Genomic DNA, 23470 nt, shown 5'->3' with positions numbered 1-23470 from the left:
CAGGCGTGAGGCACTGCGCTGGGCTGGTACATTATTTCTTGAACATTGATAATCCTTCTCATGTTTTTCTCCCTCTTCCCTCCCCCTCCCCCCTCACCTCCTCAGGCGTGAGCCACCCGGCTAAAGTCTTGAACTTCTTTTTTTATGTGTAATTTCTTATATTTGAAGAAATAAACTGTCATAAAAATAAAATATAATACATATCCTGCAAAATTTTGAGATTGTTTTAGTATAATTTGTCTTAAGATATAACATAAATTATTAAAATTAATATCAATCTAGTTAATATTTAAAATTACAATACCATTCGGTATTTGCTATATCCTTACAAAGATATTCTGAGTGAAAGAAAGGAAGGATGAAAGAAAGAAGGAAGGAAAAAAAGGAGAAATATAATTTAATTTATAAAACCTGCTATTTAGACAGACATAAACTTCATGTAAATTAATAATTTAGTAACTACATATTTTCAATTGTCACTCCTCTGTGTGTTCTGAATTCATGAATTACATCAACAAATGATGGATAAGAAATAACAAAAGTGAGGCCACATCCCCTGGAGCATCGGTTGTTATTAGATTTCCTGATTATGGCCATTCTCACTGGAGTGAGGTGGAATCTTAGAGTTGCTTTGATTTGCATTTCTTTTCTTTTTTTTAATTTTATTTTTTTTGTAATTAATAAAAGGGTTACATGATATTCACCAGATAGAAGGTGCATTAATTCACATACATTGATACCCTTTCACATGTCTTGGTACCCATTACCCTCCCCCCCACCCGGCATTTCTTTTCTTGAGTCTTGAACTTTTTTGAAGGCTGTGGAGTTAGAAGCCTTTCCACGCTTCACGACCACAATTCCCAGAATGCCCTGCTGCTTTAGGACGCCAGAGTAAAAGGAGAATGCCCCGGAACTCATCGGGCCAGATCCAGACTACAATTCCCACTACACTTAGGGCCTCCGGAAACCCTGTCAACCACCGCCTGTTGCCATAGCATCCGGGTCCAAGACAGCCAATCAGAACGTCCTAATCTAGGAGAGGCGGGACTTTCCCCTTTTCAACCATCCCCAGGTGGCTTAGCGATAGCACGTGACCGGAGGAGGCGGGAACCCCGGGGCCCGCGCTGTCTCCTTGCTTCTTGGGGTCGTGGCCTTGCACCCACAGGGCGGAGGAAGTGTCCCGGCGTCTCCACGCGCGGGTGTGCGCGTGGGATCCTGCCTGCGCGTGAGTCCTCGCCGAGACTGCGGGGACCCAAGCGGGAGCCATGGGCGGGGCCTCCAGCACCCGCCGGGTCACCTTCGAGGCGGACGAGAATGAGAACATCACGGTGGTGAAGGGCATCCGGGTGAGTGGTGGGGTGGGGGTGGGGTGGACGGAGGCCAGCCCTCGGACGGGGGACCCCGCGCCCCGATACTCCCCACCGCGGGCCCACACTGGCTCCGTCCCGCCGGAACCCTGGGTCTCTCGGGGGAGACTTGTGGAGTTTCCAGACTTGGAGCATTCATTCACAGAGAGTGGTTTGCCCCGGGCTCGGGGGCGAGTCGGGTGGGGTGCCAGGGTGCGTGGCGGCCGCAGAGACCCCCCCCCGCCCCCGTCTAGGCTTCACCGATCACTAGTTGCAGGACATGACTGCGAACCCCTGCCTTATCCTCGCTCGCCGTGGAATGGGTTTTGTCTTGAGCTTTCTGTAGTCGAGACCCAGACCCTGCTTTTCACCGTCCCTGTGACTTCTTCATTTATGTACCCTGTGTCATTCTGGATACTACCCCTGCCCCCTGCGCGTGCACACACGCACACACACACGCACACGCACACTTTTCTAGCCCACCTGGCTGGCTTTGGGCTGCTTCTTCACTTTCACCTGATATCTCCTTTTTTTCCCCAGGCTGCTCCTGTTGGACTAGGCCCAGTTACTACAGGCCTCTGCTCTGCCAGCTTGACTAGGGGCCGACTTAGCTGTGCAGTTCCTCAGGCTTAGTTGAAGTGATAGCTCTGACTGAGACGTTTGTAGAGAATACCTTTATACCTTCTGTGCATGTACTGGATACATAAACTGGAAACTTGATTTTTTTTTTTCCTGTAGGGTGTCAGTGTACCAGCACTAACTTTATTAACACGCTCTCCCCGCTGCACCTGAATTTGGAGCTGCACATTTTTTGGAAGTTTGATGTCTGAACGTAGTAAATAAAAGCATTATGACTTCAAAGAAGTTTCATAACTACATTTCTCCCCCCCCTCTTCTGTTAGTACACAGCCAGTGTTGGTAACTGTAAAACTCTTTGCAGTGTTTGTTATTAGGAAATAAAACTTCAATATTTAAAGTGTTTACAAACTTTTTCTTCTGAAATTGTGACCTTGGAAAGAATTTATTAAAGTTTTCTTTATAGAAACCCAAGACTGTTGAACTCAATTTTTGGTCCATGACCAGCATTTATTTCTCTATATATTGTATTCATAAACCACAGGAGTATATTTTGTACTAAAATAACACATTACATGCTTTGCTATATTGTGGTTTCATTAGTACTCCTTGGAGTAAAATGAAAATGACTATAAGCTCCTAAGTTTTATGCATAGATTAAAAAGTATTGCCTTCCCCACTGGAAGGTGAAAAGGCATAAAAAAGAAAAAAAAAGTAGGTTTGGGGAGAGATAATGGTTAGAAAACATATAGATCCATGTTCTTATGCTTTGGTTTGGTGATGACAGCCAGTCAATGAAAAGAGATTTTGGACCCCAGCAAAGGGTGAGTAGGGGAAGCCAGACAGTAATACATAATGAATAAAATGACAACGTTTTAGAAAAGATCTTATTCTTTTAAAGAAAAGAAACTGTATCCTTTAGCCAAGCAATTTGATAGAAACTTCCCCCCCCATTCTTGTACATACATTTTAGGTACATTTTTTCTATTTAAAAGCTTTCATTTTTTCCCCCCTTTATTGGATATACCTTACATATGGGGTAGATAATGTTTAACACTGCTTTCATTTTGGCTTGTGCTTTTCTTCACCTAGATTACCCTTGCACTCTTCTTTCCTTCAAATCCTTTTCCAAGCATGATTTACAACCTCCCTGATTTTCATTTTTGCCCTCTGAAAAATGGTGGAGATTAGAACACCTCTCAAGTCTTTGATCTTTTCCAGTTGTGAGCCCAGTGACACTATAACTTTTGTGTAGTCACACTTAATCTAGTGAAGTTTCCTCTAAGAATGGCATGCTGTTGAGTTGTGAGCAGTTGGAGGTCATAATTTCCTGGAGATCATGGTCAAATGAATGTCAACCTGAATTTAAGTAAACCTTCAGTTTTAATCTAAGAATTTAGTCTGTGATCTTCAACAAATTGCTTTTCTGATGATATATTCTTATCCATAAAGAAAAATATTCAATTCCTTTGATTAGTCAGAGTAAGATGATGAAAGTGTATAAAGTATCTGATAACTCACAGATTTTTAATAAAGGGTAGCCATTTCTAGAATTCCTTTCACTTTGGAAACCCTTAAGTCTTTGAAAAATGACTGTGTAAACAATGTGTGTGATTTGGAAGTAAACTGACCTGGGTTTGGATCAAAGCTTTACTTTTCAGTAGTAGTGTTACTCTTTCAGTACTGTTTCTCATTTAGTGTATCTGATTAATGCACATTGATGAGAACTTGACATGCATGTAAGTATGTTTGAATGGCAGCATTTATACATAAGCACCTGTTAAAGCTGTTCAAGAGAATGGATGCATAAATGTACATGGCCTTTAAGTGGTTACCTAAGAGTCACATCATGATTGCACTACATGTATATCAGGGTTTAGATGGGAAATGAGAGGGGAATTCTGGGTACTGCCCTATTCCTGTGGAACTTTTGTCTAGTTTTTTTTTTGTTGTTGTTCTGTTTGTTTTTGTAGATTCCTTTCAGTTAATTTTTATATTTTTCTTGGCTTGAAGTGATCATTTTATTTCTCCTTGCGAATAGCATTCTCAGTATGTAAGCAAAGCATGGTTTTTAGCTCAGTTTATTAAGACAGTGCTGATGAGGCCCGAGGTTCACTTTTGAATTGCAAAGTCCCATTTGAACAAAAATTTTCAACTTTGATCAATTTTCTAACATTTAGGCCATCAGGTGCCAGGTCATAACAACAGTTTAACAGTCACTGCTGGAAGACCAACCACTTCTTGTTTCATTAAGAATACTAGTCTCTCTTTCTCTCTCTCATATGCCTCCCTTCCCCTTTTCTTCCTTTCTTTTGATTTTTCCAATACTGAGGTTCTTGCTTGCTTGGCTTCTGCTGTACTATTTGATATGCAATTCCAGTTCTGCTCTTTGCTGGTTATTTTGGAGATAAAAGTTTCATGGACTTTTCTGCTCTGACTCCAATCTCAAAACCTCAGCCTCCTGAAAAATTAGAGTTATACTCTGGAGCCACGGATGCTTGCCTTCATGTTCATTTATCTTCGAGTGGAAAAAATACCACTTAGTGAGCAACATAAAACTTTGAGTAACTAGGCCAAGATTATTATTAGGTTATGTTTTTCTTGGGGAAGTCCTTAACAGTTAGCAATTAGTGAACCTACTTTCAGTGTTAAGCTTAAGGATAGGCTTTTCACCTGTCAGGCCCTAGTTTCACAATATTTACAAGGTCTTTTAAAAAATATTTTGCCCCCCCTTTCCATATTTGTTTGTTTGCTAGCTATTTATTTATTTATTGGTGTTTCACAATAGGGTTTTTCTGTGTAGTCTGGGCTGGCCTCAAACAACTGCCTGGGTCTTCTGAGTGCTAGGATTTCAGATGTGCTCTATACTTGGTGTTGATACACCTGATTTCAACTTCAAGTTCAAAACCACTCCTGCATTGGCAGAAAGGTTTATTTTTCTCTAGCAAGTCTACCATAAGTTTCTAATGATGGACTGAACATTTTGATTACTCATAGTACATGTGCTTAATAGAATTTTTGTGACCACCTGCTGTGCCTGCTTGGAAGGTATACTTAGCACCCAATCTCACAAGTTTATCTTAAACATCAAAGCTGTGAGTGAACTCTTCTACAGCAAATGTCAACTTCAATGAGTATCATTTTCAAAGTATTAGTTATCGTGGTTTCCAGGCATAGATGGGTCTCTGCATCTGGTTTGAAGTTGCAAGTTAAAATTCACAGGAGCCAGTGTGGCGGCATGAATGTTTACATGAAATACACCTCATGCGTTGGGAGGTATTGGCAATTGTGAATTCCTCAATGAAGGAAATAACTCCTGTGGGGTGTTAAGGAAGAGTCTGGAGAAAGTATGTTAGCAGAGACTACAGATTCATTCTGTCAGTTGCTGTGAGTGTTGTAGAAGTAATTCACGTAACTAATGGTTGATTTGGTTCTTGTAACTTTAGATTCTGTGAATCTCCTGAGCAGACTACTCTCTTTAGCTTTGAAAGTCTAGGAAAGACAGAGGTTTGTGTTTTATCTGCTAATAACAAATGCAAAGGAACATTGTGACAAACTATAAACATAAGCTATGAATTATTTATTTTATAATTATGTGTCTGTGTCTGTATATATTCCCTGCAGCACCCTATGTCCTTAAGTTCATGGGTATAATTTCTCCCAAATAATAATGGCAGTTTTGGGAACCTGTTCCTTATTTGGGAGCCTATTCCTTTTTTTTTTTTTTAAAACTGGTACTGGGGCTTGAACTCCGGGTCTCATGTTTTGGCTTTGGCTTAATAGGATTGCTTGGCTCTCTTGCTCATATTGGCCCTCTATCACTTGAACCACATCTCTCACGGATTTTGCTGGTTAATTGAAGATGGGACCTTGCAGGTTTTTCTGCCCAGGCTGGATTCAAATTATGATTCTCTAGGTCTCAGCCTCCTGAGTAGCTCTGATTATAGGTGTGAGGCACTGATGCCTGGCTAGAGCCGATTTCTTACAAGGGTAATTGAAAAGGAAGCCTATATCGACAGATTCCTATGGAGAAGAAAGATCTAGGGATTGAAATAGATCAGAGTTCTTTTATCAGCTTGTTAAAATATACCTGGAAGAAGATTGGAGAGCTTGTTGGACTGGGTGTCTGATTTGATTCTTATCTCATGGTTCCTGGCTTCAATGCTGAGCAGGGCAACTTCAAAGGAATCCCTTTTGTTCCCCCTGTCCTTTATTTTTGTCCTTCTCATCTAGTCTCCTGTCTGAGAATATACTGGATTCAGCATCTAGGGGTGGCATGTTTGTGCTAAGTTTGAGTGAGACCCAAGTAGGTGGGAAGAGATGAATGGGATGACTGGATGATCACACGAATATACCTCTCGTAATAGTGAAACTGGCTATTAACTTTGGGCACTCAGAACTTTGTGAATCCAAGCTATGGACTCTGCCCCAAGCAATGCAGTATAAGCCCATAGTTGAAGAATGAGGCTGTGGACACTTCATGGGCCTCTGATTGTAATTCTTTTTACATCAGTATGTGTATGAGGTATTTCACTATTTAATATTACTAATTTTTATAAATTGCATTTGGTATTTGTCTTGATGTAGAGAGATGGCTGGAAAAGCAGGTGTTGCAAATGTGGGGAAAAGGCTTTCATGAAAGAAGTGCTGTGTTTAAGGAATAATGTGTTTTCCTGGTAGTTAGTTGCCTCTTCCCAGGGGCTGCCTCTCCAGCTCTTAAATGTTGACATCCCTCTGTTGACATCCCTCTCTCCCCCTTTGTGGATTAGTTTTTGTCATACAGAGGAGCTGCAGCTACAGATTTTATTTATTACTCTGATTTCCTCTCTAAATGTTGCCAGCTGTCTCCCAAGAAAGTGTCCCCTGTCCCCAGTGGAGATCATTGGCATGTGCAGGCTTGAACTTCTTACTGCCAGCAAAGACTGGCTCAGCTCAGGCAACATGAATTTCCAGCACAGAATGATAGCACAGAATCACTGTTGAGAAATTTATTGAACTACATTTAACTACTGACTGTGAAATGTTTTGATTGATACTCAGAAGTGGCAGTAAAAATTCTGATGCATCAGAGAAGCCACAAAATCAGACGAGAAGTGAGAACATTTTAGTGATAGGTTGAAGGAGACAGTCCATGTTTATTACTCAAAGAGGATAGCATCTTCCATAACCTCACAGGACTTATGTAGCTGCCGCCAGCCATAGCTACCGGCCAAGTCCCCATACTCCATGGAGCGAGGAGAGAGTACATGCTCAGGCTCAGGTGGTGAGAATGAACCAAGAAGAAATAAAAATCTGAAAGTCCCCTTGGCTACAGCTGTGTGAGTAATACTGGCACCAAATATCTGTGTAGCCAATTATAATTGATGGTGCATAAACTATAGCCCTCATGATTCCTCGAGGTGAGTATTTTCATTTTTCAAATGAAAGCAGTGAAGTCATTCCTCTAGGGTTCCATAGTTAGTAGGAAGACATACTTTTCCATCTATTCTGGGTAGCTTCCCCACTCCCCTCTGTGGTGGTGATGTTTTTGAGGCTATGTTAGGAGCTGAAAGGACTTTTCATAGTGGCAGTTGATAATAGTAAGGTAAGGATTTTGATGAGAAGTAGATGAAATGGTATTAGGAGGTGGCCTGTATCCATTACAGGTGGAGATTTATAGATAACTTGGTTTACAGCCAACTGACTGATTAAGTAGAATATATTTTTAATGTTGCAGTTTTTTAAAAAAAATTGGCTTGAAATATAAACATTTAAATAACAACATTAAGTAGCTATAAAAATTAGATAAAACCAAGGGGCTGTTGGGGTGACTCAAGTGGCTTTCTTGAGTGCCAGCTGAGCAAACATGAGGGCCTAAGTTCAAAACTCAGGACTACTGAAAAAAAAAGATTCATATAAATCAATTGGCTTTATTTGTTTATTTTTTGGCCAGTTCTGGTGTTTGATCTCAGGGCCTGGGCACTATCCTTGGACACTTTTTGCTCAAGGCGAGTGCTCTGCCACTTGAGCCACAGCGCCACTTCTGCCTTTTTCTGTGGATGTAGTACTGAGGAATGGAACCCAGGGCTTTGTGCATGCTAAGTGAGCACTTTACCACTAGACCACACTCTAATCAACTGGCTTTATATGCCAGCTTTATGCATATGTATATAAGTCATATTGGATATGTAGCAATATAGTATGCTGTCTAGTACATTTGATAACATGTTCAGGTGATATAGTATATTTATGGAGTTAACTTTTCTGCCCATTCCATCTACATGGAACCATATAGGTAGATGTGGTGATATACACCTGTAATCCCCCACAGTCAGGAAATGAAGGTAGGAGATTGGTGAGTTGGAAACTAGCCTAGACTGTATATAGTGAGACCCTGTCTCAAAACACATACACAAAAGCTAAGGAAAAGGAATCCTGCAGATGGAATCTTTCTGTATTTGGCTATTTCCATTTAATTTGTTTTTAGGCCCATCTATTTTGTAGCTTGTATTAGAATTTCATTCCTCTTTACTGCTAAACTATATTCTGGTGTAAATAAATGCTTGATAGATGTTTGTTTGTATTCTTGCTGTTATGAATAATACTGCTTTGAACACCCTGAGCAAATCTTTGTGTGGACATATGCTTAATAGCTTCTTAATTGGTCCTTTTGCCTCCTTCAAGGGTCCTTCTTCTGTTCTTATCCCTCTCCAATCTGTTATGTCTCCCGTAGCCAGAGTGATCTTCCTGAAATGTAAATTTGGTCATGTCATCATCCTGTTTCAAACCCTTCAGTAGTTCTCATTGTCCTCTGAAACTGGCTCAAGCGCTTTAAGCAGTTTACTAAAGTGTTTTTAAATTTTGAACTGTAATACCTTCCCTTTACCTTTCCTCTTTCGTTATGGCCCCAATTCAGTTTTCTTTTTCATTCATTCATTCATTCATTCATTCATGTCCTTTAGTTGTTTAAGATGTATTCTATTAACCAGGCTTCTTGAGTCTCAGGGATATACAATAGGGCAGCATAATCCTTGCTTTCATGAAACTTTCTAGTGTGAAAGACAAGGCAGTAGACAAGAAAGCATCAGGTACTGGTAAAAATCTATGGTATAGTAGTAGCTGTCCTGCTCATGACTCAAATCTCTAGGCCTGTGCTCATCCCAGAGCCCCCAGCCTACTGCTAGCTTCCCCCTTGGGATCTTATTTAGACATCCAATGGTGGGGCTTGAACCCTGGGCCTGGCTGTTGTCCCTGAGCTCTTCAGCTCAAGGCTACTGCCTTACTCCTTGAGCCCCAGCCCCACTTCCGGTTTTCTAGTAATTAATTGGAGATAAGAATCTCACTGTTGTTACTGCCCAGGCTGGCTTTGAACCAATATTCTCAGATATCAGCCTCCTGTGTAGCAAGGGTTACAGGCGTGAGCCACTGGGCACATGAATTCTTAATATAATTTCTTTGTCTTCCTAATTTCCTAATTTCTGTCTTTTGTCCCTCATAAGACGTCTTCCTGATCCTCAGCTCCCATCTCTTCCCGCACAGCCCAGCTGGTGCACTGCCCATTAGGCTCCTGTAGACTTCCATCACAGGCCTGCTTTTAAATACCCAGCGGTTGTCTGTTGATTTCACTTTAAGCAATGTGATCACCTGACATTCACAGTCCAGTTCCTAGCACAGAATTAGTGCCTAATTAAATCTGTTGAAAGAATGATCTATGGCTAGTCCTCAACAAAAAGAAGGAAGAGAGGAACTCTTCCTAGGGACTGACAGAAAAGAAGGGGCTAAGGGCTACCAATCCATAAATAAATTTGTTGGGTCAAGGGACAAAAGTTGGAGTAGTTCTTATGGCTCATATTTTTCTGAAATTACAAATCACTGCACAACATGAAATAAAGAGAAGAGTGAGGTGTAATGAGCAATTAGCAGTGCATTAGACGAAATAGTCTTGAACAGTTCTTACTTGCTTTTACTTTTATAGCTATTTGAGTTTGCCTGATTTCTGCAGGTCTTTTTTTTTTTTTGTACATATTGACTGAGTAAGTCGAATGCTATTGTATGATGCTTTCTTTTTGTTCTTTTAGCATTGATTTCATTTTAATGTTGCTTTGCAGCTTTCGGAAAATGTGATTGATCGAATGAAGGAATCCTCTCCATCTGGCTCGAAGTCTCGGCGGTCTTCTGGTATTTATGGTACATCAGGTATTGTAACATTTTAATTTTGGGTTTTTTAACTGAAAAATTATAAGTACAAATAAATTCATACAAATAAATTCCACTGCTCTCTTGTCTTATTATTTGGATGTCTAGCTTTTTTAAGAATGTTAGAAATTAATCTCAGGGGGCTGGGAATTTGGCCTAATGGTACAGTAGTTGCCTAGCATGCACGAAGACCTGGGTTCCATTCATTGGTACCACGTACATAGAAAAAAGCTGGAAGTGGTGCTGAGGCTCAAGTGGTAGAGCTCTAGCCTTGAGAAAGTCCAAGGACAGTGCTCAGGCCCTGAGTTCAAGCCCACAACTGGAAAAAAAAAAATTAATGTCAGGACTTCTTTTGTTCTTTATCTTTATCTTTTTGGTGGTATAGTGGTTTGATTTCAAGGCTTTGCTCTTGCTAGGCTGGCTCTCTACTACTGAAGCTGTGCCTCCAGCCCTTTTTGCATTAGTAATTGAATAAGGACGTATGCCTAGCTTGGTGTGGACTATGATCCTCGATTTTTACTTCCCTCTGTTTCTGGAATGACAGGTGCATGCCACTAAAAAGTTGGCATAGGCTGTACATTTTTGGTTCAGATGAGGGTCTCTTGAAATTTTTTTTCAACCTATGTTTGTCTTGAACTATGATCTGTCCAGTTACAGCCTCCCATTTAGCTAGAATAATGGGTAAGAACCATTGTGTCTGGCTTAAAGATTTCTTTTTTTTTTTTTTTTTTGGTGGGTCATGGGACTTGAACTCGACCTGGGCTCTGTCCCTGAGCTCTTCAGCTCAAGGCTACCACTCTACCTCTGGGCCTGGGCAGTGTCCCAGAGCTCTTTAGCTCAAGCCTACCCTGGAGCCAAGACCCACTTCCCATTTTCTAGAGGTTAGTTGGAGATTAGAGTCTCAGGTCCTTTTGTGCCCGGGCTGGCTTTGAACCTTGATTCTCAGATCTCAGCCTCCTGAGTAGCTAGGATTACAGGTTTGAGCCACCATGCCTGGTGAGGCCTCATTTTTGGAGGAACTTCCAGATAGCTGTTCAGATTGGTTGTACTAATTTACATTCCCAGCAGTGCAGTAGGGCTCTTCCCCCTTCCCCCTTCCCCCCACATCCCTGCCAATATTTGTTGTTGTTTGAATTCACTATGTTGGGCAATGTAACTAGGGTGTGGCGGAATCTCAGAGTTGTTTTGATTTTCATTTCCTTTATGACCAGGGATGTTGAGCATTTGCACATGTGTTTCTTTGCCATTCTTACCTCTTCTTCTGAGAAGTTTCTCCTCAGCTCCCTTGCGATTTGGTGATTGGTTTATTAGGTTTGGGAGGGGTTAGTTTCTTTTTCTTTTTTTCCTCCTCCTCTTCCTCTTCCTCCTCCTCCTCCTCCTCTTCTTTCTTCTTCTCCTTCTCCTCTTTCTTGTTCTTCTTTCCTGTTGGTCATGGGGCTTGAATTCTGGACCTGGGCTCTGTCCCTGAGCTCTTCAGCTGGAGGCTAGCACTCTACCACTTTGAGCCACAGCATCACTTCTGGTTTTCTGGTAGCTAATTGGAGATAAGAGTCTCAGGGACTTTTTTGCTCAGGCTGGATTTGAACTTGATCCTCCTGAGTAGCTAGGATTTACAGGTGTGAGCCACTGGCTCCTAGGGGTTAGTTTCTTGATACATTGCTGATAAAGACCTTCTCCCAGTCTGTTGGCTGTCTTTCTAGTTTAATAAGGGTGCCCTTAGCTGAGCAGAAACTTTTTGTTTTGATGTAGTCCCATTTGTCAAGTATCTCTTCTGTGTTCTGTCCCGGGTCTCTTTTTAAGCAGTTTCTACAATTTTGATGTTTCTCCTACTCTCCCTTACAGTAGCTTCAAAGCTTCAGGTCTGATGTGGAGGTCTTTAATACAATGAGATGGTATTAGTACATGATGACAAAGAGGGATGCACTTTTAATTTTCTGCATATAGATGCCCAGTTTTCCCAATACCAGTTACTGAAGAGGCTATTTTTGCCCCACTGTATGTTGTTGTCTCCCTTATCAAATATCAGATAAGTGTAAGTGTATTTTCTTTTTAAAATTTCTGAGTCTTCCTGTCTGTTCTATTGATTTTTGAGTCTATTTTTTGGAACAATACTAAACTGTTTTTGTTAATATAGCCCTGTAGTAGAGCTTGAGGCCTAGGATTGTGATAAAACCTGTATTTTTTTTTTCTCCTATAGTTGCTTTGACTGTTATAGTGAACCGCTTTTTGATGATTAGATTGATAATTCTCATATTCAGAGCACGGCATGGCAACATGAATTGGATAGCTTTTGCTTATTCAAAGTACAGTAGGAGAGTTGAGAAAGTTCAAGATTAATTGACATTGTATAGCAAGTGAGCATACTTTCAACTTAGCTTACATCTCATAAAACTTTTTTATTCCTGCCCAGTCTTGACTCTTTATCCTTTTCAGGAAGGACACAGAGAGACCCCCAAATTCAAATTGGCTATACATCCTTGTTTCCTTATTTTCTTACTCATATCAAGCCATTAGTTAATCTCCTGAACTCTATCTGGGAAATGGGTTTGATTATATCTATTCAGTATATATCCAGTCCAGATAACCACTCTCTCTTACTGGGCCTGATGTATAACTCTCTTAACTGGCCCCCTCTGCAGCACTGTGTACAGAGGCCCTCAAAGTTTTCTTTTCTTTCTTTTTTAATTTTAAAGTTGTCATCTCTGAAGAGTGGATCTCTAGAGAATGCCACCAGAGCTGTTTCCCCTGGTCCTGGTGATGCACCATGACTGGCTTTTTTTCTGTCTTCCCAGTATCATGTCATCAGTTATCATTGCCGGCCACTCTTATTCTCACCCACTGTGGCTGTTACTTTCATCAGAAGATAAGCTCTGGGGCTTTCATCACTTTGTCCCTGGCCTGTTGGATCCCAAATATTATCTTAGGGTAGTACTTGCTACTGACTAAGTGCTGATTATTAAGTGTTTGTTCATTTAGAACAGATCTCATTATACCTTTTAAAAGGGACAATTTTTTGGCGGGAGGAGTCATGGGGCTTGAAATCTGGGCCTGGGTACTGTCCCTGAAGCTCTTTAGCTCAAGTCTACCACCCTACCCATAAGCCAAGACAAACTTTCCTTTTTCTAGAGGTTAATTGGAGATAAGAGTGTCTGGTCCTTTTGTGCCCGCGCTGGCTTTGAATCTTGATCCTCAGATCAAGGTTCCAGAGTAGCTGGGATTACAGACGTGAGCCACTGTGCTGGCTAAGGGACAACTTTTGATTATTCTGGAATATAATTATATAAATTTAAGTGAAAATTGAACATTAACTTTTCAAGTAATTATACTTTTCAAGCTATTTTGAGAAAGCACAATGGGCAGATTAATGACATGCCATTTCAATAAGTTTAGAGATTTGGGACAAATACAACTAAATATAGAATAAAGACTATGAGGGAGGTAGAGATAGTATAAAACAAATCCCAAGAGGTACAGAAACTGTAAGTATTTTGGTTTAAGCATATGCTTTGATATATGAGTATTTTTGAAATCAAAGTTTCTGATAGATTCTAGGTAGATATATTTATTTTTTGCTACCACTATAACTGTACTAATAAAGTTAAGATAGTGGCATGTGATAAATAACAAATAATTTTATTATGTGGTGATTTTCTGTTAAATTCTTTACATGTCCCCTCTCTGATTGTACTTTCGTAGTCCAGAGAAAGAACTATTATTAATCCATTTGAGACTTGAAATAATTATTATGATCCAAGTCTTGTGAGTAATGGAAGTGATAGATGAGTTTAAGTCCATGTAACTTCACAGTCTGTTTTGCTATAACTTGTAGAGGAGATGTGGCAGAAATGAGTTAAAAGGAAGGAGGAGCCTCACAGAGAGCCTCTTGTCTCCCTTACAAAGAACCTTCTATCTTTTTGGGCTTGTTAATTCATCTGGCTTTCTCCCATATCAACTATTTTTCAATAGAGAGATATCAGAATAGGGGCTGGGAGTTTGCCTAGTGGTAGGGTATTTACCTAGCATTCACAAAAACTGGAGTTCCATTCCTTGGTACCACATACATAGTGGTGCTGTGGCTCAAGTGGTAGAGTACTATCCTTGAGAAAGCCCAGAGACAGTGCTCAGGCCCTGAGTTCCAGCCCCAGGACTGGCAATAAATAAATAAATGATGGCGGGGGGGGGGGGGGAGTGTCAGAATAAACTAAATGTTTTCCTTGTAAAGGTTGGCCTTTTAAACTGACCCTTTGAGAGAAGGTGTGGGATGACAGCCTTGATAGGGGCATGTACGGTCTGTAGAGTGCGAAACCATTGGCTTCAGAAGCTCTTGGTATGTTGAGAAAACCATCCTCTTCAAGCCCATTCCAGATTTAACATTGCCTGGGCAATGATAAATTTCAGAAATCCACATGGTAATGGGTAATGTGGTAATTAACATAGACTTCTCTCAAAATGGCAGCCACTATTCACAGGTATGTCAAAAATACTGGGTAACTATTATAGGTGTCTTAAAAATTAACAGAACTGAAATGAAATGAAAAAATAATGTTACTTTCTTGGTTGTATTGGCCACATTCTATGCTCATTAATTGTATGTTGATAGTGCTTATCTGTTAGACAGAGCAGTTAGTTACATGTCCATTGCCGCAGAAAGCTCTGTTGTATGACTCTTAACTGCAGTACAGCAGTGCTTGGTATTGTAGGCCTCATCAGATACTTGTGATGATGACTGAGGATATGAGCTAGAGGTTTTGTGTGTTGCTATGTTTGTGACTCTTACTCCCTTCCTCATACCAGTGCACCAGGATTAGCAATAAATGGAAGTTTCTGGGAACATTCCAAGGTATAATATCTTTATCTCAGTCTTTGGCCCAGAATGCTAGCCTCCATATGAAAGAGTAAACCCGCTCATTAGACCTGAAGTAGCTGAATCACTTACATAACCCCATGTTTCATGCAGATGCTTTTTTTCATTTTCTACCAATGTATGAAAAAGACTACTAGGCTGGAGGACAGGCTTGGGGAGTGCATGTGTACATGTGCGATATCTCTACCCATTCCAGCCTAAGCCAAGAAAAGAACTAAGACTGATGTGCTGTTTTGGAAGTGTCTTGCCTTTAGGTTAAGAATGCAGTTATACTATGGTTGTATAATTTAACAAAGATCTGTTTTTTTAAATTAATTAATTAATTAATTTTTTGCCAGTCCTGAAGCTTGAACTTCGGGCCTGGGCAGTGTCTTTGAGCTTCTTTTGCTCAAGGTTAGCTCTATACCACTTGAGCTATAGCATCACTTCCAGCTTTTTCTATGTATGTGGTACCGAGGAATTGAATCCAGGGCTTTGTGCAAGCACTCTATCACTAGGCCATGTTCTTGGCCCCTCAGAGATCTGCTTTTAGAATTAAAAAGAGATACTGGTAAAAGTAGAAAACCTATTTTTTGAGTTTGTCTCATTTAGGGTTTTTACTTGGTTCTCAGTAGTAGGTTTATTATGATGTATAATTTAGATATGTTATAAAATAATATTTCATGTCTACAAAGTATGGATAAAAATTGTCACCAGCCTTTTCTACATTTTTCATTGTGAAATAAATTTTGTATTAAATGTAACTTTGAATTTTTCATATTTATTAAAATACCTTCTTTTCTCCTGAGACTGGTATTCATAGCAGCCATAGGCTATTCATTAGTGGGAATATAGGGCAATGTATTTGAAGGACTGAATGCCTCAGGATTTCCATATATAGGGACTAAGTTGTATCATATATATAATTTTGAGAATATAATTTATAATCTTAAAAAAGTATGTTCCTCTGAAACTATCTTTGCTAAACCTTGAACTAGATCAATGAATCGTTGCAATATGTATTTGCATGTAAAGCTGCTTGGGCAAAATAATATACTTCATGACACACAGAAAATTATAATGCCACTTTAATAAATGAATGTGCTCTTTAAGAACTTAACTGTGTCCTAGCTGCTCAGATTCTCTGCTGCATTATCTCAACTGTGTAGGTTTGCTCTTACAGCAGATAATTTTTTCATAGGCTAGAATAGGTGATGCCATTGTATATAGTAATGCACTTAACTTTTCAGTTAACATTTTGCATTTTTTGATTTTAAAGATCAGTGTTGAGGACTGATGTTTTTCTTTTCACCTTGGTCTTTTTTTTTCTTGCTTATAAATGATGTTAGAACATTCATTTTTGACCCTATCTACCACTGAAGAAACTGTCTCCAAATCAATTTAAAAAAAAAATCAGACAGGAAGTGGTTTTAGCAGGATATTTGTTGATTTCCTAAGCCACTAGCACCAGATGGAAATGACAATTCTGGAAAAGCAGACAAATGAACTCACTTTTATTATTATCCTCACTCTGCAAATTCCTCTGAAAATTTCTTGTCATTGTGAAAAATAAGAAAGATTTGCCGATTTGTGTTAAGTATATCACTAAGATCGCTAAGTATTTGGCACTCTTAACAAAATTGCAGGAAACCGATTTGAGCAGGAAATAGCACAGCCCAAACTAAACAGCCAATTTAGGGAAAAAGATTCGTCTGTATGTTCTGTGTATTTTTCTCCCAGAATCTGGTTTTCCTAGTTATTTTTAAACAGCTCTTTAAGGCTCATTTAGACATGGCACTGTGGGGACGAGTTCAGAGTAAATAAGCTAGGCTTCTTCTTTGACTGGAGTTTTATGATCTGAAGGGAGGTACAATAGGTAGGTTTCCAGCTCCTAATGTGTAAGACATTGTTGATGCCTTTACCTCAATTCTGTACTTTTTGTATGTAATGAGAAAATTTGCCTATAGGTTCCAAAGTTATTTAATCTGATTCTCTAGTCAGAGTATTCTAGTCTTAAAAGACAATCCATAAAGAGTCCACATTTAATAAATGGTTAAAGAACTCACATTATTAGCTCCATCTATCAACAAGTATTGACACGATAGCTATGACTCTGGGGAGCTATCACTTTGGTCAAATTGTATCTCATATTATAATGTAGTGAATGGATACTAAACATAGCATCATTCATTTGCTCTGTTAGTATTTTTTTTTTTTTTGCCAGTTGTGGTGCTTGAACTCAAGGCCTGAGCAATGTCCTTGGACTTTTCTCAAGCTAGAGCTCTAACCTTGAGCAACAGCACCACTTCTAGCTTTTTTCTATGTATGTGGTGCTGAAGAATTGAACCCTGGTCTTCGTGCATGCTAGGCAGGCACTCTACCACTAGGCCAAACTCCCAGCCCATCTTTTAGATTTTTGATTAAATGAATGAATATGTAAGTAAGAACACATAGAACATATACCAAGGGGTCTGGAAGCTGATTTAGGAATTTATAAAGGGGAGCTTGAGCCTAACCTATAGGGTACGGGGCTCTGAAGGATGTGGATGTGGAAGGTATTCCCAGTAGAGTTACACAGCTATCACACTAGTTCATATGAAGTTTCTTGGGGTAAAATGGGTAGTCAAAGACACCCAAGCAGTTTAATTTTATCATATAGGGCCTGTTTAGTGTTTTTATTGTAAGAAAGCAGCTACTGAGCAGTTCCATTCAGTTTTAGTATGCAAGGTTAGAAGGTGCATTCGTATCTTCTTCCAACATACCCAAATATTGATGCAATTAAAAAAATTTTATAGTGTTCTTCCTGGGGCCTTGAACTCAGGGTGTGGGTGCTGTTTCTGAGCTTTTGTGCTCAAGCCTAGTGCTCTACCACTTGAGGCACAACCACATCTCCACCTTTTATTGGAGATAATAATCTCATGGATTTTCTGCCCTGGCTGTCCTTGGACCATAATCCTCAGATTTCAACCCCCTTGAGTAGCTAGGATTACAGGTGTGAGCCACTAGTATCTGATTTGATTGATAAATTTTTTTTTTTTTTTTTTTTTTTGCCAGTCCTGGGCTTAAGCTCAGGGCCTGAGCACTGTCCTTGGGCTTTCTCAAGGCTAGAGCTCTACCACTTGAGCCTCAGCACCACTTCCAGCTTTTTCTATATATGTGGTACCAAGGAATGGAACCCGGGTCTTCGTGCATGCTAGGCAAGCACTTTAACCACTAGGCCAAGTTCCTGGCCCTTGATTGATAAAATTTTTATGGATAAAAATGGAGTGCTGATTTTCTCTGCCCTTTTTATATTCAACAAAGAAGTTGAGTAGTTAGAATATGTTTTCTACTATAGCACTAATAAAATCACATTTCCCTCCCCTCCTCTTCCCTCTCCTGCCCTCTCCTCCCTTCTCCTTCCCTTTTCCTCCCTCTCCTCTCCGCTTCTCCCCTCTCCTCCCCTCTCCTCTCCCCTCCCCTCTTCTCCCCTCTCCTCCCCTCTCCTTCCCTTCTCTTCCCTCCCTTCCCTTCAGGGGGAAGGGAAAGTGAGACAGTAGACTGGGTATTAGCCGGATAATGTAAGGATACGTTGAAAGATAGGTAAGGAAAGAAATTATACTGTCTGTGGAAGTAGCAAAGGCACGGAGGAATTTGGGGGGACTGAGCTACACACTGGCAGTCCTTTGCTTTTTTTCTTAGTGCCATCTGATTCCTAACTCTTTCTTTGCTTTTGAGAAATCCATAAAAGTGTAAACTCACTGTTTTAACTTTCAGAGGGGAGCCTTTTTATATAATAACAGATGATTGACCCTAGTAATATTCAATGAATTTTGGGATGGGAAGGACTTGTGTATGAACAGTTTTTAGTAGTTTCTCAAATATCAAACTTTCCTGTAGTTTCTTGCCCCTAGGAACTCTGTACCTTGGTTTTCTGGTTAGGGGATTAATCACTGGTCTCAGCTGCTTTTTCCTTAGTTTTCAGTGGCCCCTGCCCACTGACTACCTCTACTTAAGTTATTGCATGTAAATACTTGCATGTGGTATGAAATCAAGAAGATTAGACATTCTTGGCTTGGGCTGGATTTGGTATAGAGCAGAAGGCTTGGATGGTATGTTGCTAATGGAGATTAGAAATGTAGTAAAGTGGGCCGGGAGTTTGGTCTAGTGGTTGAGTGCTTGCCTAGCATGCACGAAAACCCGGGTTCAATTTCTTGGTACCACATACATAGGAAAAAAGCCAGAAGTGGTGCTGTGGTTCAAGTGGTAGAGCTCTAGCCTTGAGAAAGCCTGAGGACAGTGCTCAGGCCCTGAGTTCAAGCCCCAGGACTTGAAAAAAAGAAAGATTCTAATAGAAATGTAGTAAAGCAAGAGCCACAGTCTTAGGAACTGGAAGTTAATGCAGATGTTTGTCTCGGTATTTCAGTGACACAGAAAAGAGAAGAGAAATGATATTTTAAGGAAACTTTTTTTGTAGCAGATTTTGGACTCTAACTTTAAAGTGAATTGTAGCATAGTTTTTTGTTGTTGTTTTTTAATAGAGCAAATGTCATTCCGAGGTATAACTGAGTAAATCATGGATATTATTGAAGAGGAAACAGTTATACAGTAGGGGTTTTGTAACCATACAGCAGGATTTATAAAACAGCTGACCCTGGTTATTACATAAGCTGCTCTAATGGAAATGTAAAGCTCTAGATATAACAATACATAAAAATATACTTAAATTTTCCATGTCAGTAGTAAAATAAACAATTGACAGTAGTTTTGTCTTTCTCGGAATTTGGCAGGCTTTGTGGGTATTATTGGGATGGCCTTAAAGATCTTTTAAAAAATGGCTACGATACTTTTAAATGTGCATTTTTCTGAACACAAGTGGAGGTACTCACAATTCATTGACTTTCCAGCTGTCAGCCAAATAGTAGATTATCATTGTTGATGATGATGTTTTTCTTTGTGAGAAACATTTTAAAAAGTTAGGCTGGACACAGCATTCTATTTCTTCCCTTCACCCTTTTCCTGTCTCCCAGGTTATTTAGTTACTGTACTCCCTCAGTGTTGTGCGTAAGGGCCAAGTCCTGCTACCTGGGACAATAAGTGCCTTTAAGTCCCCAGGGCTGTGGGACCCTTTGTGGACAGCTGTCAGCTTCCCCAGAAAACTTTAGGAACCCTTGTGGATTTTTTTTTTTTTTTTTTTTTTTTTTTTTTTTTTGCCAGTCCTGGGCTTGAGCTCAGGGCCTGAGCACTGTCCTTGGACTTTCTCAAGGCTAGAGCTCTACCACTTGAGCCTCAGCACCACTTCCAGCTTTTTTCTATGTATGTGGTACCGAGGAATCGAATCCGGGTCTTCATGCATGCTAGGCAAGCACTTTAACCACTAGGCCAAACTCCCGGCCCCCCTTGTGGATCTTTATGCATAAGGATCTTCTCTCTTTTAAGGAGGGGCTATGCATACTTAAGATGTTTCTTGATGCTCTGTGTCTGATTCCCCCTCATTGAGTGGCTGTTTGAGATAGGACTTCTCACTAGTCAGCATCAAAAGATTTGAACTTGAAATTGCTTTTAAGTTCCAGGGTACTAGTGGTAACTCTGGTTCCTATAACAACAGAGAATATCAGAGCGTTAGCTGGTCTGGTGTGGTGACACGAGTTTTGACAGATTTTGATTCATGAGTGGGAATGTTGTGCTTTTTACTTGTGTGCCCTCACCTTTTCTAAGTCCTGTCCTTGCTTCTTTCCTCTGTCTTCCTTTTTTTCTCCTTCCCTTCCCTTCCCCTTCCCCTTCCCCTTCTTCCTTCCTTCCTTCCTTCCTTCCTTCCTTCCTTCCTTCCTTCCTTCCTTCCTTCCTTCCTTCCTTCTTTCTCCATGTTGGATGAGTTAGCAGTAGAGCCTTCCTCTGTATTTTCTATTTTCTGGTCTCAAGTTTTGCAGTTCTTTTTTCCCCAGCCTGATGTCTCTGCACTAGTCTGGCTACTGATAACCTCTCTTTTGCGTTGCTTCAGTAATCTGTTTGGGGACTCTGTTTTCAGCCTTACATCTCCCATTTTATTCTCACTGCAGTTTCGTAATCATTGCAGAAATGTAAAACCCACTTTAATACTCCTTTGTCCAAAATTTGAAAGGCTCCCCGCGACTCAGGAGGAAATCTAAGTCCTTTTATTAAGTAGTTTGTAGCCTGCTTTAGTTTCTTATATTATCTTCCAGACTCTCCCCTCTCTTGTTGAGCTTCTTCAGTTATTCATATTGAAGTTCTTCAGAGTCCTTCAACCTGTCCTTTTTGGGGTTTTGATTGTTCTCTTCAGTCTCAGTACTGTTCTTCCAATTATTCTTCACCTCATTTCACATTCTACTATAATTCTAGCTCACTTTAGCTTATTATTCAGACCTCTGCCTAGAAACTATACTGGAGGTGTTTACTGCCACCCAGTCCAGGTTCTGTGTCTCTCTTGCCTAGACTTCAGTTCACCCTACTTGTACTCTTCCTATGAAATATGATAGACTTACCATGCTTAGCACATAGTACTATTATTGCCCTTTCCTGATTCCCTTCTCTCAGATAGCACAGCTTCTATCACATGTTTGCTTGAGAAATGATGTTTTTCCCCACCTGCATTTCTTGTTGTTTTGCTGTGTTACCTTCTTGTGAAGGTGAAGAGCAGGCACAGAGCTATATTTGCTTGTCATATCAGTAAACAGGGACTTGCTGAGGCTGGATGGTGAATAGCAGAGGGATAGCAAAGAGTTATGGTATAATATTTCTCTTCAAGAGGCATTTTCTCATGTTACCAATGTGGACTGGGAACCTGGGAACCAATCACTAATTTTACTTATTGGGATCTTTGCTGTAGAGTATGTTCATTGTGTTGTGATTGCATGTTTATTTCTCTCTCTCCCACACCTCCCCCCCCCTTTTTTTTTTTGCCGGTCCTGGGCTTGAGCTCAGGGCCTGAGCACTGTCCTTGGACTTTCTCAAGGCTAGAGCTCTACCAGTTGAGCCTCAGCACCACTTCCAACTTTTTTTGCTTTTCTTTCTATTTATGTGGTACAGAGGAATCCAACCCAGGTCTTTGTGCGTGCTAGGCAAGCATTCTACCACTAGACCAAACTCCTGGCCCCTCTCTCTCCTTTTTTAATGTAGTTTTGAGCCTTTGAGGGCAGGAAAGGGCCTGTGCTATAATGTTGGAGACTCAATAAGTGTTGTGGAATGAATGGACTACAACAAATCAGAGAAGGAAGCCTGATGTACAAGTGTGTAAGTGCGTGAATCATCTAGATTCAGAGGAAAAGCTGTTTTTCTCTTGGATTGGTTGTATTATACACAGATGCGATGGTCTTCAGCAGCCATGATACTTCTGGGCAATGTCAGGTCTTATTTGCAGAAGACTTAGGAAGGCCCTGTTGGCAGAGGTATGAGTTTGGAACACATCATGGGGAATGGATGAGTATGGGTAGGTGGCAGCTAGAGAAGGGCCCTAAGGTGGAAATACTGACATTGAGATGTAGGACCAATCACTAATTATCATTGGTTTAGACTTGCCAGGGTTTGGGAAGGACTGAAGCAAGTATGGATTTCCCTTCTTGAGTCTTTGTACTGTTGTTGTCTTGTGCTCTCTTTACTTTGCTTCTCCATCAGGACAAAATGAATGTCACATTAGTATTTTGCCCCGAGGTAGGTTCAGTTAGTGTGTTTTGACCTAGAGCTCCAGCTCACTTGTTCTCTTTGGCCCAACTGCTAGCCTTCCTCTTGTCAAAGTCTCGGGACTCTTGAGAATCAAGCTCCTCTCTACCATGCATTCTCCTGCTGGGCCTCAGCTTCTGTATCAAGGATCATAGCTGTTGTTTACTTTGAAGAATTAACTCTCTAGCTTCCTCCTTCCCTCAAGCTCTTTTGGCTAGCTAGCTCTATGAAGACAGGATCACTGCTTATGTCTGGTCAGGCTAGTCTGGGGAGACTTACTTCCCCATATGTTCAAACTCACCTAAGTCCTGACTAACAAAGCAAAATCCCCTGGGATTTTGCTATTGCTTTCCCTTGTCAACTCTAAGCCATGATCAGCGTGCCGTGAAGCCACACTGACTTTTGGTAGATAACACAGTATCTTCCACGTGTCAGTATTTTACTGCTTGTACAATGGTTACCTTGTGACTTATAAAATTTAATATAAAGTATCAGTTGTACGCCATTTTTTTCTGGGTAGACCTGAGGAATGCTGTGAAAAACCACTGTCATCAGAGCAATCATGACTTACTTACATCAAAAGCATTAAAGTGGAAGTGAGGATCAAGAGCTCTTAGAAAACATTTTTATTGTTTTGTTATATAACCAGCTAGGATGTAGATTCTGAATGTTTTCCTTTCAATGATGTAGGCAATTTATTTTTAACAAATATGACTACTGTAAGAAAATACCCTTGATAGCCTTGAGGAGTGTGTTTCTCTTGAAACTTGGCATTAACTTGGTGCTGCACACTTGAGCTTGCAATGGCAATGAGGCCAGTCACTTCTGTTCTCCCTTCTCATAGACTCTTCAACATTTCTACCAGGAAGGGAAC

At 40.4% G+C, this 23470-nt stretch overlaps 1 protein-coding gene across 5 annotated transcripts in view; it reads left to right on the top strand.

Annotated features, from left to right (window-relative positions):
- The first annotated feature begins 1107 nt into the window (after window positions 1-1107).
- The window catches only part of Chchd3 (coiled-coil-helix-coiled-coil-helix domain containing 3), a 269461-nt gene continuing 247098 nt past the window's right edge, over window positions 1108-23470 (top strand). The window contains exons 1-2 of one of the 5 annotated variants that reach the window (XM_090333321.1): window positions 1108-1346; window positions 10010-10097. In XM_090333321.1, the coding sequence (XP_090189447.1) occupies window positions 1266-1346; window positions 10010-10097 (169 nt within the window). In that variant the 5' untranslated portion in view covers window positions 1108-1265. The remainder of the gene's footprint in view (window positions 1347-10009; window positions 10098-23470) is intronic. The other 4 variants (XM_090333320.1, XM_090333322.1, XM_090333318.1 and 1 more) reach the window with 4 other exon arrangements.

This window comes from Megascapheus bottae, chromosome 5, assembly GCF_031878675.1.
Source record: "Megascapheus bottae isolate mThoBot1 chromosome 5, mThoBot2.hap1, whole genome shotgun sequence".
NCBI lineage: Eukaryota > Metazoa > Chordata > Mammalia > Rodentia > Geomyidae > Megascapheus > Megascapheus bottae.
Note: the sequence above shows the minus strand (reverse complement) of the source record. Positions and strands in the feature narration are given on the sequence as shown.